Source organism: Drosophila bipectinata, chromosome 2R, assembly GCF_030179905.1.
Source record: "Drosophila bipectinata strain 14024-0381.07 chromosome 2R, DbipHiC1v2, whole genome shotgun sequence".
NCBI classification, from domain to species: domain Eukaryota; kingdom Metazoa; phylum Arthropoda; class Insecta; order Diptera; family Drosophilidae; genus Drosophila; species Drosophila bipectinata.
The window spans coordinates 17881599-17898343 of NC_091737.1; the positions used below are offsets into that span (position 1 = coordinate 17881599).

At 43.5% G+C, this 16745-nt stretch overlaps 1 protein-coding gene, 1 long non-coding RNA gene and 1 other non-coding gene across 3 annotated transcripts; 2 read left to right on the forward strand and 1 right to left on the reverse strand.

Moving 5' to 3' along the window:
- The first annotated feature begins 239 nt into the window (after window positions 1–239).
- Window positions 240–1275, forward strand: LOC138926059 (uncharacterized). Its single transcript, XR_011442379.1, has 2 exons — window positions 240–585; window positions 643–1275. It is a non-coding gene; the product is annotated as an uncharacterized lncRNA (long non-coding RNA).
- Window positions 1276–3171: 1896 nt separating this feature from the next.
- On the reverse strand, window positions 3172–3243 carry TRNAG-UCC (transfer RNA glycine (anticodon UCC)). Its single transcript has one exon. It is a non-coding gene; the product is annotated as a tRNA-Gly (tRNA).
- An 11523-nt stretch (window positions 3244–14766) lies between these two features.
- Window positions 14767–15894, forward strand: LOC108124975 (trypsin-1). The gene is made up of 2 exons (XM_017240939.3): window positions 14767–15504; window positions 15565–15894. Exons 1-2 carry the CDS (start codon window positions 14773–14775, stop codon window positions 15892–15894), a joined length of 1062 nt encoding a protein of 353 aa, XP_017096428.2. The 5' UTR covers window positions 14767–14772.
- The last annotated feature ends 851 nt before the right edge of the window (window positions 15895–16745 follow it).

A 16745-nucleotide genomic window follows, 5' to 3' on the forward strand; every position in this document is an offset into this window, starting at 1 on the left:
TATATCCATAATATCATGACCCATTCTTTGGAGAAACTTTCCTCTCTCCAGCTAACGGTTAAACTATAGAATTACTTATTAACAACAAAATGCAATTAACTGAAACCATGACCGTCCGAAAAAATTGCGACTCTGAAATTTCAAGCCTGAATAACGAAAAATACTTGGCCCGCCACATGACAACGGAAATTAAATTGCATGAAATTGGAAAATTATTACACGCAGCCACAGAGAGATGGAGGAAAATGCATTTGCATAGTATTGGGTAGCCATGCAATTTGGCCGGCCATTTAAGCCAAATTAAGGCTCCGCTTGGCCTGGAACCCCGTCTTCGGCGGCTTCTCCTTTCGATAGCTACACTATTCGTACCAACATGTGTGTATATATGGAGTGTGCGTGCTGGGGACCGTCGCATGCAATCAAGGCTGCAATTTTCTTAACCAGTTTCTTCTAACCAGTTGACAATTCGTGTGCGTAACGCGGTCTATAGCCTGTCCGTCCGCGTCTCTCGGGTTCTGGCCATTTTTCTAACGATGACACGACGTGGCTGGGAATGAAACCGAGATGCCGACTACACCTAGAGAAGTATTTTTTCCACTAGTCTGTGGTTAGTTTTAGTAGCTTGTGGGTTTTTTGTTTCAGTGCCTAGTCACATCTTTGGTTCTAGCATCGGCATGCATCGCCAATCAGTTGGCAGTTTGTTTGGCTTAATCGCCTGCGTAATTGATATGCGAGTGTCTGTGTGTTTGAAAGGCGGGAGCCGAGGTTCTCCTTTTTTTAATTAAACTCCACAGCTCGTTGGGTTTTAGCTGGTAATTTAACAGAGACATTAAAGCCGCGAAGAGAGACGAAGCTGGTCAGCAGAATGGACCGGAGATTGGGCCAGATGCTAAATGGATGTGGAAATAGAATGAGATGACAGCGATTGATCTGGGGGAGAGCTTGTGGTGGGTCTATGGGAGATGGATTGCTTGGCTAACAATTCCACATGTTCTGGACGATTAGATACACCTTAAATAAATCGGTTCTGCTCCTTAATTCCATGCTTTCAATATAAAAAGAACATTTCATATAGTGATTTAGAATTTAGTACAAAAGTTTGCTTGAAAATATGAAATATATTTGGCTAACCATCATGGCTCTGGTATATTTTGCTTCTGCCCAAAGAACTAAGGAAAATTGTAAAGGCCTTCACTATTGGGATGAAATAAATCAAATTTGCCTAGCTTTACCAAAATAACGTAAAGTGAAATAATAAAACTTGATAAAAATTCATTTATTACTTTATTATTTTTATATTGAATGTCATATATAGTCTAAAATGGGGGTATAAAATTCTGCTTCTGGGAGTAATGACCTTTCCTTTAGGCTATGAACCTTTTCTAAAGGAAGGCTAACCATTAAGTTAGTAGTAAGAATAACAAGATAATAAACAGCATACTTACATATACAGTCAAAATAAAGATCTATATCCTAACTATATTAGGGGACCTACATATACATATACATATGAACATATTTTCATATATTAAGAAGCAATGAATTTTTTTTGATAATAGCCTTTTTGAGTCAAATGATTGGAAGACCATTTCTTTGTTTCATTTATTTATTCGAATGTGGCAATTGTAATTACAAATTGCGGACTATCGGACTATAGCCAGGCACGGGCCGTTAACCCCTTCCGTTTAACCCCTGGCAGCCGGTGGCCAGTGGCCGGTCGAAAAAGACAAATATTGGCCGCAATCACTCAGCTGTGAAGATGCCGCAGAGCAAACACAAACAGTGGGAAAAGCAGCCACACAGTGGGCTCCAAAAGCAAAACATTGGCCATCATAATACGCCAGATAGCCAGACAGACAGTAGTGGCTATAAATATGCGAGTGCCAGCCAGAAAAAGGACGAAAAATCGAAATGCGAAATACGACCGATGGCAGCCAAATAAACAAAAACGAAACGGACGTGCTGGGAGCCAAATGAAAAGGGGGCGTGGCAGCCATTGAAATGCCAAAAACGTAAACCAGAGGAGAGAATTCAAAGCCAAATATTGTTTTTAAAATGGCACGGGGAAGGGGATCCAAAGAAAAGCCACACATACCCAGAATGATATTGTTTTTTAAAATGTTTAATAAGAAGAGTTTACAATCGATTGGAGTCGAAAATGTCAAATTCGAAGAAGTATTCTATGAAATATGATTGCAATTCTTAGTTACCCGCATAGTCCTGAAATTTGTTGGACCAAAACCACACTAAATTAAATAACTAGATTCAAATTATACTCTGGTTAACCAGCACAAGTATGTAGATGTCGAGGGAGTGGATGCTTCGAGTGATTACGAGTCCAGTGAAGCACACTCCACACTTGGAATGTCGCAAGTACACTAGCAACCACAGCAACGTTGTCAGTAACTTGAGCAACATTCGGGGGCAACATCGGTGGAGAGCAATCTTGAAATTTCCGATTATGTGCGTGACTTTGACCCTTTCCGAGAGGCAGACCCATAAATTGGGCTGCAAATCAATTATGTTGCCCGTCTGCAAGTTCTTATCTTGCATGGGGCTTGATTATAATCCAAGGTCAGTCCGGGTCCCAGATCACCATGAATATTTTAAGCACGTTCCCAGCATTAATTGATATTTGCAGTAATACGGATAAGTCAAGAGCGGGGACAGCAGCGAAATGAATAGCGAATGTGCTCTAAAGTGCCATGCAAAAATGTTAGTAAAAGGTGATACTTGTAAGAATAATAACCTATGATACCTTTCAACTTTAAAATCATATTTAAATTAATTATGGAGCCTTAAATATTTTTTATAAAAAAGGGCAACATTTTTAAGATTTGTACAAACATTTATCCTAAGGGTGTCTGTAAAGGGAGCCTCTATAAAAATTTCTTGTAGAGGATTTAGTGCAAACAAAACGCTTTGGCAAACGCAAACAGCATACTAATTAATACCTTACGCAGTTAGTATGTTCATTGACCTTGGACCTGGGCCAAGAACTTCATCTTAAAGGTCTGAAATAAATTACGGGCTTAAATCAACTTAGGTGAAGTCGGCATAGCTTTAGTGCAAATATTAGCATTTTAATGGGGCACTTGAAAGAATTTTTAAGTAAATTAATATACTCTAGTAATAAAATACAAACAAAAATTAAATAAAAAAATTTACTTGTGCGTCGGCCGGGAATCGAACCCGGATCAACTGCTTGGAAGGCAACTATGCTGACCATTACACCACCGACGCCCCTTGAATAGTTCTGGAATTTTAACCCTCATGGGTATCGTTCTCTCTCCAAGTCCGAGCGACTAGTGTTCTATATATAGAACAGCTGGCAGTCGCGCTTAAAAACAAATAAATATGGAAATCGCTGATGCTCTCTTATCAAATGGGGTCGCTGTGGCGGCGACTGTGAAGAAATCCGGGGTTTCGATGAGTCTGCAGTATAAACAACCCGATTTGGCACGGTTATGGCGACACTTTTGTGCTGATAAGAGAAAATTTAAAGCAGGCATTGGGAAAGCATCAATTAATATAATTTGAAAAGGTTAACCCACAACAAAAAAAAACTGACATAATCATTTGATAAATTGACCACTGACTTCGATTGATCAACTTTAGTTCCACTGGCATTGTTGTCTCCGAAAGCTTTTTCATGCAAATGCACAGCCCCCAAAGGTTACGCACCCACTCACTGGAAACAACAGAAACTGGGTAACAAAGGGTTAAAGCCAAGCCACAGCATGCGGTCCACGAGCCAAACTATTTATTACACACCAACCTTAGATGTTTTATTATTTGTATTTTCCGGAACACAAATGAGCCGTGTAAAAAGAAGCCTAAATAACCGAGTCGTGTTTGGCTTGATCTCTGACACGGACTCGGACTCCCTAAAGGTTTTGTGAATCGATCTCCCTCAAAGGTATTTAATTAATTTGTATGATCGTCGGACAGCGTGTCGGTAATTTCCCGTATCCGAGGATGGAACAGAGTGAGTATTCTGCCAGTCCTAACAAATTGCAGGCCATACATCAAAATCCATCAAATGAATGCTCATTTCGTGTGGCTACCTTTTTCGGTCATTCTAAGCGTCCCATAATTGATGGGACACGGCTTGGCCTAGAGGCTTTCATCTTGGCCTAAAGGCGGGGAGAACAACGGGTTGACACTGATTCCAAGTGATGTCATTGGCGGAGTTACCGACTCTGGCGCTGGAAATTGTCCAAAACCTGTTGCTCTCCCTCGTAACTTATCCATTTCTATATGGCTTTTTGTTGGTTCGCCTATTGAGTTGTCTACTTTGGTTAATTGGGTCCATTATTTGGGGTTAATCGCCTAACAAGGTCCACTCTTTTTGTCCAGTCATGCTGGATTATTGAAGAAAGAGAACGGAGTTAATCTTTATTTATATCGAACATAGATTCGGTTTTGGAATCGATTATGCCGTAGCAGCTCCAATGTGTAAACTTATATTAAAAACTAATAAAAGCAAATAACATTTTAAAAGCAAATAAGCTCGCTCCTTCAGAACCCCTCAGCCAGCAATTCACTCGTAATGGCTTCGTTTAATGGCCGGACTGTAAGAGTGCATATAGTACGCGGTTCGAACTAATTATGCACTACAAAAACTCGGCATTTAACAGTCCTTGAAACGCATTCCGTACCAAATTACATATGCAAACTGCCATGAAAAAACTGAAGAATGGAAGGAAAGCCAGTAAAAAACGAAACGGAAACTGCATAATCAAAAATCACAGCAAGCGGTAATCAACGGACCATATATTTTCAAGATGCCTCCACCCCGCCTGGTCGATGAGGTCCTCCATCCTCCACATGCTCCACCTGGGGGAGCCCACACACAGCAACTAAGTAAGCTGGAATTGGTCAAAACAAGTCCCGAGAACCAAAGGATACCTGCCCAGCCACACTCGAAACAAATGGGATAAAGGATGTTGTGTCCAAATAATGCCCAGGATTGTATAGATTCTTGGTTTCTCTCAGTGCTTGCCGGTGAATGGGCAAAATTTGTGCCGCGTCTTCAGAAACCCCCTCATGACCCGCCTTATTTGCCTTCCTTGCCACATGCGGCGTTCTGTTGAAAGCAACTTAGAGAGCGGTTGTCTAAGTTTCCAGACATTGAACTTGAATATGAATTTTTAATTGCATGCGGCATGCGAAACTTGCTCAAGCCAATTAATTACGCATCGATTTGTGACTCGGCAGGTTTTCGCATATGGCCCCAGCTCCATCTCCAGCTCCATCTCTAACCCAGGTCTGGCCAGAAACCAAACCGCCTGATGGGCAGTAACATTTGCATTTGACAGTGGGGGCCACTTAATTGTTGGCTCTCTCCGCCTTCTGACTTGGCAACTTTCGGAAATTGCTTAGGGGCCAGGCTCAAGGGACGCGGTATGCCAGCTGGATTGGCTCGAAGAGATCAAAGTCATTAGTTCTCGGCCAGGGGAGATGGCCAATTCATCAATAATTTCCTGGTAAATCGGTGCAAAACTGCAGTCTGTGTGATTGACAACTGAGTTGGGCGAACGTACCTCTGACCTTAATTCCTGGCCATCATCCGGAGGAGAGCTCATGAGTCATGGCCCGGAGTTAACCAAGTTAACCAGCTAACCAAGTTAACCTGTTTCAGTTTCTGTTGCCGTTTCTGCTCCATGGCTTCGGCCTGTGGCTGAAATGCCAGCCTTGCTGGTAAATAATTTTCAATTAACTACACGTATGTCCCGGCCACAGGCCCATGCAGCGATGAATAATAATTTCATTTGGGCTCCAGAGCTCCCTATATAGGATATATATAGTGCGTTTATGTATGGCCCTGAATTCCATTTAAAAAAGGAGCCGAGTATATAAAGAGGTGCGCACTCTCCATAAAAGCAAACTAATCATACAATAAATGAATCCTCATCAATTCATAGACAGCAGGAGCCGGGATGAGAGCATCCATCCTGTTGGCCCGGTGAGTAAGCCGGGCCGATAGAGCTCCGAAGGAGCCTAGCCCCCAAATGAGCAAACAGAAAAGCAATAAAATTTATGTTAAGTAGCGCGGCCATAAATAGCCAAAAGCGGCTCTGGGGTGAGTGGCTATCGGACGGCGTCGTCATCATCTTCTGTCCTTGACAATAGCCGCAAAAAGTCACAGCATCCACTGGAAGAAATACATCCCCAAATGTCTCCATCAAGTACGAGATGACTGTCATAAGGAAGATACCTTTTTCCGAAGTGTAACTCTGCGGCGTTGGGGAGTGATGCAAAAAATCATGAAATCGTGGAATGATAAATGTCAAAGCAAATGACATAAATAATCGAATCGAGCGCAAACTCAGTCAGCCATGAAAGCGATGTGTTCCGAGGAGTCGGGACGTTCCCGGAGATAGATAGTATTCCTCCTAGTAGGAGGAGGAAGTCCGCGGCACTCGCCTTGGGCCTAAGGGCATCCTATCATCGACATTGGCTCCATAAAGAGAATAATCGCAGATGAAAGAAAAGGAACTGGGGAAGGAGGCTAAGAGAAAAATCCTTTAACGTCACCAAGTGTGGTCCATGAGCACGAGCCTCTTCTGGCCATGATTCCAGTGCCAATGCCAGGAACACGGCCAGGGCCAGGCAAAGAGGCATTCTCAATTATTGATAGATTATTTACTGTCCGCTTGTCCGTCTGTCCGTCAAGCAGTCAGCCAGTCAGGCAGGCAATGACATTGCCAATGGCCATTGTGCTCGGTTCCTGGAAAGAAAAGCTCCGTCACAGTCCCATCCCACTTTGCCTCTTGCCCGCCGCCTGTGATTCTTGTACGCGACTTACATTAATCATTAAGTGAAGCACTCTGCCTCAGTCCATCCACTTTTAGTCTCCCTCTGGGTGCGTGCAATTTGTAATTCCGCAAAAAGCATCAAGCTGGGACTCCATGCATCATAGTTCTCAACTGGCAGAACTGGAATTTGCATTAACACATCAACGAATCATCACCAGGGAGTGGTCACCGAGTCCCAAATACTTCGTTTATCTTAGACAAACGTCTTCCGAGTGACGAACCCTACTGAAAATTTTATAGGCATTCCCCTATCTATAAATCATTATCGACTAGCCGGTAATCAAAATAAAGAACTTCTTCTGGCTCATAAATCGCCGAAGAGGAGGTGGAAATCGAAAAACACTTTCGGAACCCAATTTTCATTTCCCACCTTGTCGCGGCGGGACCTCGGGGAGTTCCCCGGGGGCTCCCTGCCCCTTGATTTTCGATTTCGTTGCCTGGCGGCACGGCGGTGGTGCCTGCTGCACACCTTTATGGCTCATTAACGACATGTCGTGGCAGCCACGATAACTTTTGCATCCAACAAGGCATCCGGCCAACCGCCAAAAACCTGGAGCCTCCTCCAGTCCACCAACAAACAGAACGAGCCCAATAAAAATAAAAACTGTCTGTCGACCGGGACTGGACGACAATAAAACAAAATGGCAATTTACGATTTTATTTACGAGCTGCTTGCAACAGGAACAGGGAATGGGTGAGCTGAAGAGTCCCACACTTGAAAAATATTTATTGAATGCCACAAGGAAAACGTCTTAAACTTTCAGACTTCACTGTCCACAGTGTTACTAATCATTGTTAAGAAGCTGGTGTTTTGATTGTTTCTCTATGTGTAGAGTACAGATCCATCTGCGAAGGTGACTTAAGGAGTTTCGCGACAGGAAACTTCAAAAGCAGCGTGCGCCCCAAACAAAAATTTGTCATGCTCATTGCTTGAGAGTCTCGAGTCCCTAGTACAAACCCCTTCGAGTGAAATGGTTGTCTAAAGTTGTGGAACTGCATAAATTATACGATTCTGGCATAGATGCGGCCACCAGGCGCAGCTGTCAACGCCCGTCCGCCCCATGGGCCTTTCCCATTTCCCATTTCCCCGCGTTCCGAGTCCGATTTTCCGCCCACAATTGTGAACTGGAGCAAATTGTCTTGTGCCTGCAACTTCAAACAAAAAGAGAAAATTGACCGACTGCCGCACCCTCGAATAATGCATTTTAATGGGCGTTCCACCCAAACACACGCACATTGCACAGAGACGCCTCCTATTTTTGGACCGGGTCCAACCCCATGTCTATTGTGTGGTGTATTTTTGGGCTTCGTCTTAATTGAAAGTTTATTAGAGGCATTTGTTGGGCCTTTAATGAACTGTGTTATGGGCTTCAGGTGTGAGTTTTTATTTCGATTTGGGGGAGGAAACCGCGGAATTTTGGGGTTAACCGATTCTAATGGCAATTAGTCTGGAGGAGGGATAATTCAATAAGTGTCAACTGTGAACAAATTAAGGGATTACGGAGAACGGTCATAGGTGCATCTCAAGTCTGAAACTACACTTTCAGCCAACATCCTTTAACATACGTTAAGTTCTTAATTACCAGTCCCAGTACTTTGATCTCTCGTCACTCTGTACTCTTGCATTTATTACAATAATAAAAGTTCACTTTAAATTTCCATCATAAGAACATCCAAAAAAACAGAAAGAGAGACGGCGAACAAATCGTAAAAACTTCCCCAAATCTGTTTTTCATTACGCCAGAATAAAAAGATTGAACCACTAAAGGAATCTATCCATCTAGACGAGTTAGGTGTCTCGGAATTTAAGAATATGGCTCTGAATACGAGGCTCTCTAGTGGCGGTGGCGCGTAATGCATCATAAATTCACATTAACACTTTGCAGACATGTGCGCGGCTGGCTCCCTTGGGGGATATACCATACACCCGTACACTTTTTCCCGACTCCCGACCCCCAACCTCCTCACATTGTAGTCTGCTCCGCATTTATGGAGCTCATTTTGCGTTTTAAAAGATACATTTTGTGTGCCATTTGTGTCGACGAGACTGGGAGAATTTGTGCATCTGTTTTGGTTAGATTTTAGATGCTGTTACACACGACTTTCATACACTACTTGTGGAGGGTATTATTGGACTATGAGAGGTTTTGCTTAAGACTTAAGATACATGAAAAGATATTTTATAAAAGATACATCAGTGAAAGGTAATTAACGAATCATTCCGATGATAGTTCATGCCCTTAATTGATATCTCAGTTTTCAATCGTCCCTTGGAACTTCATGACTTCTCTTGTTATTCTTAGAGTATTTAAAATTCTTTATGATAGCTATCTCCTGCCCGCATCTTGGTGGCCTGGGTTATGTTTTTTCTGCTGTTAAAGATGCAATAAAGATTTTTTTTCATCTTTTGTGGCTCGACTTGGCAGGCAGCGTCACATCCACAATATTTACTTTTTAATTTTTTATTGCCCATTTGAGTGTGTGGAAGCTTTTGTGCATTTGTCAAAATTTTCACGATTTACGATCGACATCATCATCATCAGGAGAGACTCCCCATCCTCCTCCCAGAGCCGAGGCGCTTAAGTCCACAGAAGGAAGGCCGCCTCGGTTTCCATTTCTAGCCGAAAAGCCGCCCGACGACAGAACAAGATTTATGTTAATTTGTTGTGATTTATTGAATGATTTTTTATGGGAGTTTCACGCATGCTGCTGGCCTGAATTTTTCGTCCGCTCCCCCAGAAAACAACGCATAGTATTTGACAAAGCCAAATGACATTTTGAGTGCTCCGCATGTTTGGTTAATTGAAAAAAAGCAAAGGAAACCGCGTATTGAATGGAATGAAATTGAAAGACTCCTTTTGGCGCAGTTGGAGCTCGTTGTGGCATGTTTGTCCCCCTACTCCTTTCCTCAATCCTCATTCCTCCACTGCCTAACCCGCCGCCAATATGATCAATGTGCGTCTGTCATGCAAATTTAAATTTGTCCAAAACGAAAGGAGAGGGAACCGCAAGAAGTCCCAGCCAGATCTCAACCGAAAAAGTTGAAACACAGAGAGAAAAGGTATGAGATTTTATAATCCAAAGAAGATAAATTATATCTTGCTTTATTTACATTTAAAAACTCTATTATTAACTGCTTAATATTTGAGTTTTTAAAAAGATCTACCTTTTTTTTGGCTCTGCAATAGGCTGATGTTGCTGCCGGGCCTAGACAAGCGGCAAGTTAATTTATGCACAACAGCAACAACAGGCGGCGGCACGGCAACAACACAATGCCAATAAAGGCTTCGAGGCAGACACAGCCACAGCTAGAGCAACAGCAACAGCAACAACTAGTTGCAACTTGCAACAACGGCAACAACAATCTGAAAATTGTTTATGCGTCTGCGCAGCCGCAACTTGGTCGTCGCCGTCGCCTTCGCCTTCGCTTTTTCTTTTTATTTATTTTGCTTTTTAGCCTCTGCAACTTGTGGCGCGTTTAGTGTTAAACGCTTGATTAAAATTCTTGTAACTGCAACACTTTTGTGGCATGTGTTGCATTCGTATTGTTGTTGTTGTCTGCGATCTTTATGGAGCGTGTTTTGTATCCTTTTCTTTTCTTTTCATCGCTGAGGCTTGAGCGGAGTACGAGTATCGTATGTTGCATATACGTATATATGTACCTACCTTGCGGCCATGCGTCCCGACTTTTGTTGTTGCACGTTCATCTTGTTCTTTTTTAATTGAATTGATTTGCATTTTTCACGCAGGCGTTGCTCATTCAGTTTGCACTGCTGTCCCGCTGTTTGCATTGTCGTCAGTGGGTTAAGACGAGGGGTTTGTTGAAGGTCGGCTCGCAGGGAAAGATTAATATTGGCGAAAGCAGGAAATGTGGTCATTTAAGACTGGCATGTAAATTGAGCCAAACTTAGAAGAGCCAAACTTGAACCTCCTCTGAAGGAAACTAGCTTTCTTGAAGTTCTTTTTCCCCCAAAAACCATTTAATTTCGGTTAATTATAGCCTTACATGCTTCAACACGCCCCAACTACTGATTCGAATTGAAAATTGTTATTAATTAATATGTAATTGTAATGGGCAGGCGACACGCCGCAGCCCACATATGTAGCCCACTCCAGTGGGTGGCTAGTGGGCGGTGGTGTCAAAATCGCTGCCGGCCTTAACAAATTAATAAATTTGACCAGACACGAGAAAACCACATAAATCAATTTCAGTAAAAATGCGCTAAACAATCATAAATAATAATTAAATGCGCTTCTCCAACTATTTTGGGCAATAAACTCGCCTTTTGTTGGATAATTAAAAACTGTCCGTAATTATTGAAATTTGTGGCATCAGCGGGCAGACACTGGTTAACCGAATGGCGCGTAAATTGAAAAAAAACCAACAACAAGAACAAGAACAAATTACTCACCAAAAATTTAATTCGATTAATTGAGGAAAAGTTGAAAAATTGAAAAACGAGCCGAAGGCTGTCATCTCTCTTACATGGCTCGTTAGATCGGTTCCTGTGCCTATTCCTGTCATCTATCCCGGCCATTTGTAACGGTTAATTGGGCAAAGGGTAGCTGCTACACTTGGCCCACATCCACATATATCCGATAGCATAAACATCCGAGCTGGTCAAAGCCAACTTTCCACTTCTAATTGCACATTTGTATGCCTAATCGATCTGTCGGATTCGATTTGTTTCCCCGTCTCTCATGGAATTTGTGTGCCGTGTTGACTTTTTTTCAAATACTTTCCAAATACCTTCCCACTCCCCAATGCTCTTTATATTTCTGTTTCATTTGCTTCTAGCCCGGTCGAATGGCTTTGGCCAGGTGTCCGTTTGAACCGTTAAAACAAATGAAGCGTGACATTTTCCACATTTTCTTCTCGTTTTTCCGGCAAATGTCAGGAAACTGGAGGGGATAGGGGCCGAGCTCTATGTAAATTGGGTGCACGACAAAGGATTTCCATGTGATTGTCTGTCTGAGCAACCAATTGCTCTTAACTGGTTGGAATTACATTGATGAATAGGTGACGAGGGGGGTTAAGGGTCAAACGAGTTATAAAGGGTCATTAGAAACGGAAGGGGCAGTGATGTGATACCTGGTACGTACCCCTTTCATAACCTCTCTCGAAGTATAGTATCAATTAGAGGGTATCCTTTAGTCATCTGTCATTGTCCTAGCCATTTGGAGTCTACCAGTCCTGTCTGAAAAGAAAATAACACCCATTGGCTTTATATTTTCTTCTTCAAACTGTCATAAGCTCTTTGAAGTTGACTTTGTCTGCCTTCTCGCTTACATATCCATTGCGTGTTGCAACAAATGCTGGTCATGTAAATCCCGAGCTGCAAGTTTATGTGTTGCATGCACTCTCCCCATGCTGATACACACATTTTTATAGATATTGGAATAATGCCGCTGCCCAGACAGCCACAAAACCCACATGCAATTCCATTTCGCTGTTGCACGCAATTAAAATCTTCATTAGCCGCGTTTAATTTCCACTTTTGATTAAAATAAGAAAAAAATACAAAACAACCAACAACTGGGGAGGGAGAAAAGCGAAAAGCAGGCAGAAACGCAGAAAAATCTTGTGACATGTGTCGTTGCTTATCGCAATCAGCCGCTAGCAACAAGTGGAGTTGCAACAGCACTGGAAAAAAAGGGGAAATCATGTAACTATTTAGGAAATATAAGCCAGGAGAAGTAATGGGTATCATACAGCTATGAAGTTTTAAATCTAAGAGGAAAAGGATAGCAGAACAAGTACCGGGTATCACAAAATTGGAGCATTTTCTCACTGTGTAATGATGGAAAAGGAGTCGCCTGTCTGGGGCTTTCGGTATCCGGTCCTCGCCCGACTCCTCCAGGACTCCTCGGACACTTTGTCTGATTAACGTTGGCCGCGAGTCGCTATCAATATTGGGCCTAAGTGACAGTTGAGTTGTTTATCAATTGACAGTCGTTGTTGGCCCGTTGCGGAGATTTAGTTTTGAAATAAAATATAAAAAACGTTAAGGACGCGGTGGCTTAGAGGGGTGTGAGGCAAGTAACTGTTAATAAGCTTGTTCGGCGGCCTGTGAAAATGTTGATTTTAATTAAAAGTCGTTGCCGCTTGGCGGAATTTCTGCTTTTGGCTGCTTTGCCTGCTGAGTCTCTGCCAAGTTTCTGCTGTTTTGTAAGCTGTATTTTAAAGCCCGATGCTGTCACGATAAAAAGCCAAAGAGCTCATGTTCAACAACTAAGTAGTTGCCACAAGTCAAGATATTGTGCGAGTGCATAAATATTTTTCCTCGTGTTTCCCATTAAATCATGTTCAAGTCGGGCGGCCTACGCAATGTGAAGTATACTGTTCTCACCGAGATAACGATACATTCCCCGATTTTAACCATTTATTTGGCAATAATAAATACGCCAAGTGAAGGGCAATTTTTTAAATATTTTTCAAACTCACAGACTTAGAGCTGAGACCATTTGTTTGCACTTTCCAGTTGGTTTGCCTCAAGTTCTGCTTTTAATTTCTGAGGCTTGCTTCTTGCCGTTTTAATTGGATTTCTTTTGCGGCCACAAACAACAGCAAACTTCTTGGCCAGCCAGAACTTTTTACCCACTCTGGACATGTTTATTACTTGGCCACAATTAAGCCGTATACTACTGGCTAGGAGACAAAGGCAGCTCTCCTGCTGTTCTTGGTCTGTAGGTCAGTGGATTCTCCATAGAGTTGCAGTGGCTTTGGATAGCCCACTCTCTAATGAGCTCTACCGGGGGAATGAAGTTCAATGTTGTGGCTTGTAAATCTCCCCACATGTGCTCCACTTTCCGGGGCCGAATCCCATTTCCATAAATATCAATTAAGCGAGAGCAGAGACTATCAAAAGTGACAGAAACATGTGGATGCGTCTCAAGTTGCCTCCGGGCTGCATGGCTGCCGGACTGCCTGGGTGCCTAGCTTCTGGTTTCTGGACCGGCTAACTGGGTGACTGGCTACCTGGCCTACGCAGTTTTATAATTGGACAATTTAGTGAGGTGCTGCCAAGTTACCCCAGCCCAGCCCCCTGACATTTCCACTTAGACCATCCAATTGAGCTCATCAAGTTTTGTATTCCGTAGTCTATAAAATGTGAATGCTACCATTTGGGCGTTGAAGCATAAAAAGTACTCCTCAATGTGGGCGGGTCTCCATCGAAATTGGAGTCGTGTGCTGGGGTTAAAGCTACGCTCCAATGGATATACCCCAAATTCAATTAGTCAAAGTCATAAAGCTCCGCGCTGTGTCGCCTAAGCGGCTTAGTCTTCCACAAACACTCACGAAAGTATACGAAAATTGTTATGAAAATGCTTTCACTAATTTCCAGAGCTGGCTGGCTTCTAATTACTCCAGCAAACGGTGGGGGAAAACCGTTTTCTACCAAGATGATGTTACTTAGTCACTTGGCATCCACTAAGCGGTCACTAAGCGTCAATATTTCATGCCTAAGCCTATTACAGATTATTGTGCCAGCTTACACGAGACGCGGATGACAAGTGTGGCGGATGGAATTCAGTTCCAGGACGGGGGGCTGCTGACAAGCCTTGATTGGAGCCCTCATTGGGCGTCTTATTTGCATAATGTTGGATAAATAGTTGGGGAGCCTAGCAGTTGTCAATTAGAGGGGAAAAATGCCTCTTCCATAAATTCAGTTTAACTTCTGGCTCTCATTAAAGCCTCGAAATTTGATATTTATGAAAAGTAGAGCCTCCGATTTTGTTGGCCAACCTGCCAGGCATTTGCACTCTGGGGCTGCAAACATTTCATGAATTCATTTGCGCGACAGCCCGGAAAATGTGTGTGTTTGCCAAAATGAAAAGTTGCCCAGCCAGGCGGTAGAACAAACGTGATTACCAGCCAGGCAGGCTTTCCCCTTTAAATGGATCGGCTCATCATGTGGCAGGCTTAGTTGCAAAGTAGCATCCCGCAGAGATGAAGCTTCAGCTTTTCCTGATCGTGTGCTTCGTTGTTTTCTGTTCGGGCAGGAAAACGAAACCCTTGAAAGGAGAAATTTTAAACTGGATAGGTTCTATAGTTTTCCCGCCAACCACGCCTTCGACAACCACTTCCACAGACTCATCCAATTCCACCAGCACAAACACTACAAGTACCACAACCACAACAACTACCACCACTACCACTACCACTACCACCACACCACGGCCGGTCGAAAGTCCCTCCGGTGAGAGGGATTGCCCCAGCTGTCGATGTGGTCAGATTAATACCCTGAACAAAATAGTAGGGGGCCAGGAGACCCGGGTGCACCAGTACCCCTGGATGGCTGTGATTCGGATCTACAACACTTTCTACTGCTCCGGATCCCTGATCAACGATCTCTACGTGCTGACAGCTGCCCATTGCGTGGAAGGGGTTCCTCCTGACCTCCTTTCTCTCCAGTTCCTGCAGCACAATCGTAGCCAGCCGCATGAGGAGCTTCGCATCCAGAGATCCGTCAGCAGGGTCAAGGTGCACGAGCTGTACAATCCCCGGAACTTCGACAACGACATAGCTCTGCTGCGGCTCAAGCAGCCGATGGATGTCACCAATCCTCGCCTGCGACCCATCTGCCTGCCGGTATCCTATCACAGTTTCGACCACGAAGTGGCCATCGTCACTGGCTGGGGAGCCCAGAGAGAGGGAGGTCCTGCCAGCGACACTTTAAGGGTAATCTCTTCCTCTAATCTATATTCATTTTTCCCAATTATATTACTCCTTATCCCCAAGGAAGTGGAGGTTGTGGTCCTAACCCAGTCAGATTGCCGGAATCACACAACCTACAAGCCCGGACAAATTACAGACAATATGCTGTGTGCAGGATTCACTGCTGAGGGAGGCAAGGATGCCTGCAGCGGAGATAGTGGAGGCCCTCTTCAGACCGTCTTCGACGAAATTCCAGGACAGTACCAGCTAGCCGGCATAGTGTCTTGGGGAAAGGGATGTGCCCGACCCCAATCCCCGGGGGTCTACACGAGGGTGAACCAGTACCTCAACTGGCTGGCCAGGAACACGCCAGGAGCCTGCCACTGCATGCCCTATCCGGAGCAGGATTATTAGCAGAGTCTTCCAAAAAAGAAAATAAAATAAACAAAAAAATGTCCCATAACATCGATCATGCAAAGTTTGTAACTTGTTGGCCAATTTTAAGCGAATGTTGCAGAAACTACTCCGGGGAGCATCTCCCCCATATCCATAACCACATCCTTGACTGCAGCTATTGGCAAATAAAAAAGCCACTCGAAAACTGGGTTACAACACTCGAAGGCAAGACCAGACCCTTCTAGTTCCTCCTCCTTGGAGGAAAGTTTCGAAAGCCAGAGGAACGAGGCCATGTATCTCGTACATATAAATCCCAATTTGCCAGCGAAATATTTTGTGCAATTGTGATTGTTATGCATTTTGCATTTTGCATTTGTGCAATCGTGAAATAACTCTCTCCCAAGGACACGGCAAACTCGCAGGAGTAAGTTTCATTTCACTTATATTTGCGGTTAGTTTCTGGCAATCCAGGTAGGGCTTATTTATGAAGTTTACGACTCGGAAATGGCACAAGATAGCCGGAAAGTTTATAACAAATGTACAACAAATTACTTGCCGTGGGAAATGGCAAATTTGGTTTCGATTTGTTGCTTATCGGGACTTAAATTCGAATATATTTGGGAAGTTTTATTCGTCATATATTTGGGGTAAAGTTGTAACTGTTCGGCACCCAAAAGCGTTTCCCATCAAACCAAAAATCGCCGAAACCTCACCTCACCTCAAACCTCTGGGAAGTGCCGTGTGGAGCTCCATAAAGCATAAAGATGCATATGTAAATAGTTTCTACCAGCATAGCGGCCATGCAACATTAAAAATCTTTACGACTCGTATTAAAGCCGAACACAAAACCCAGGGGGAATATGCGAACA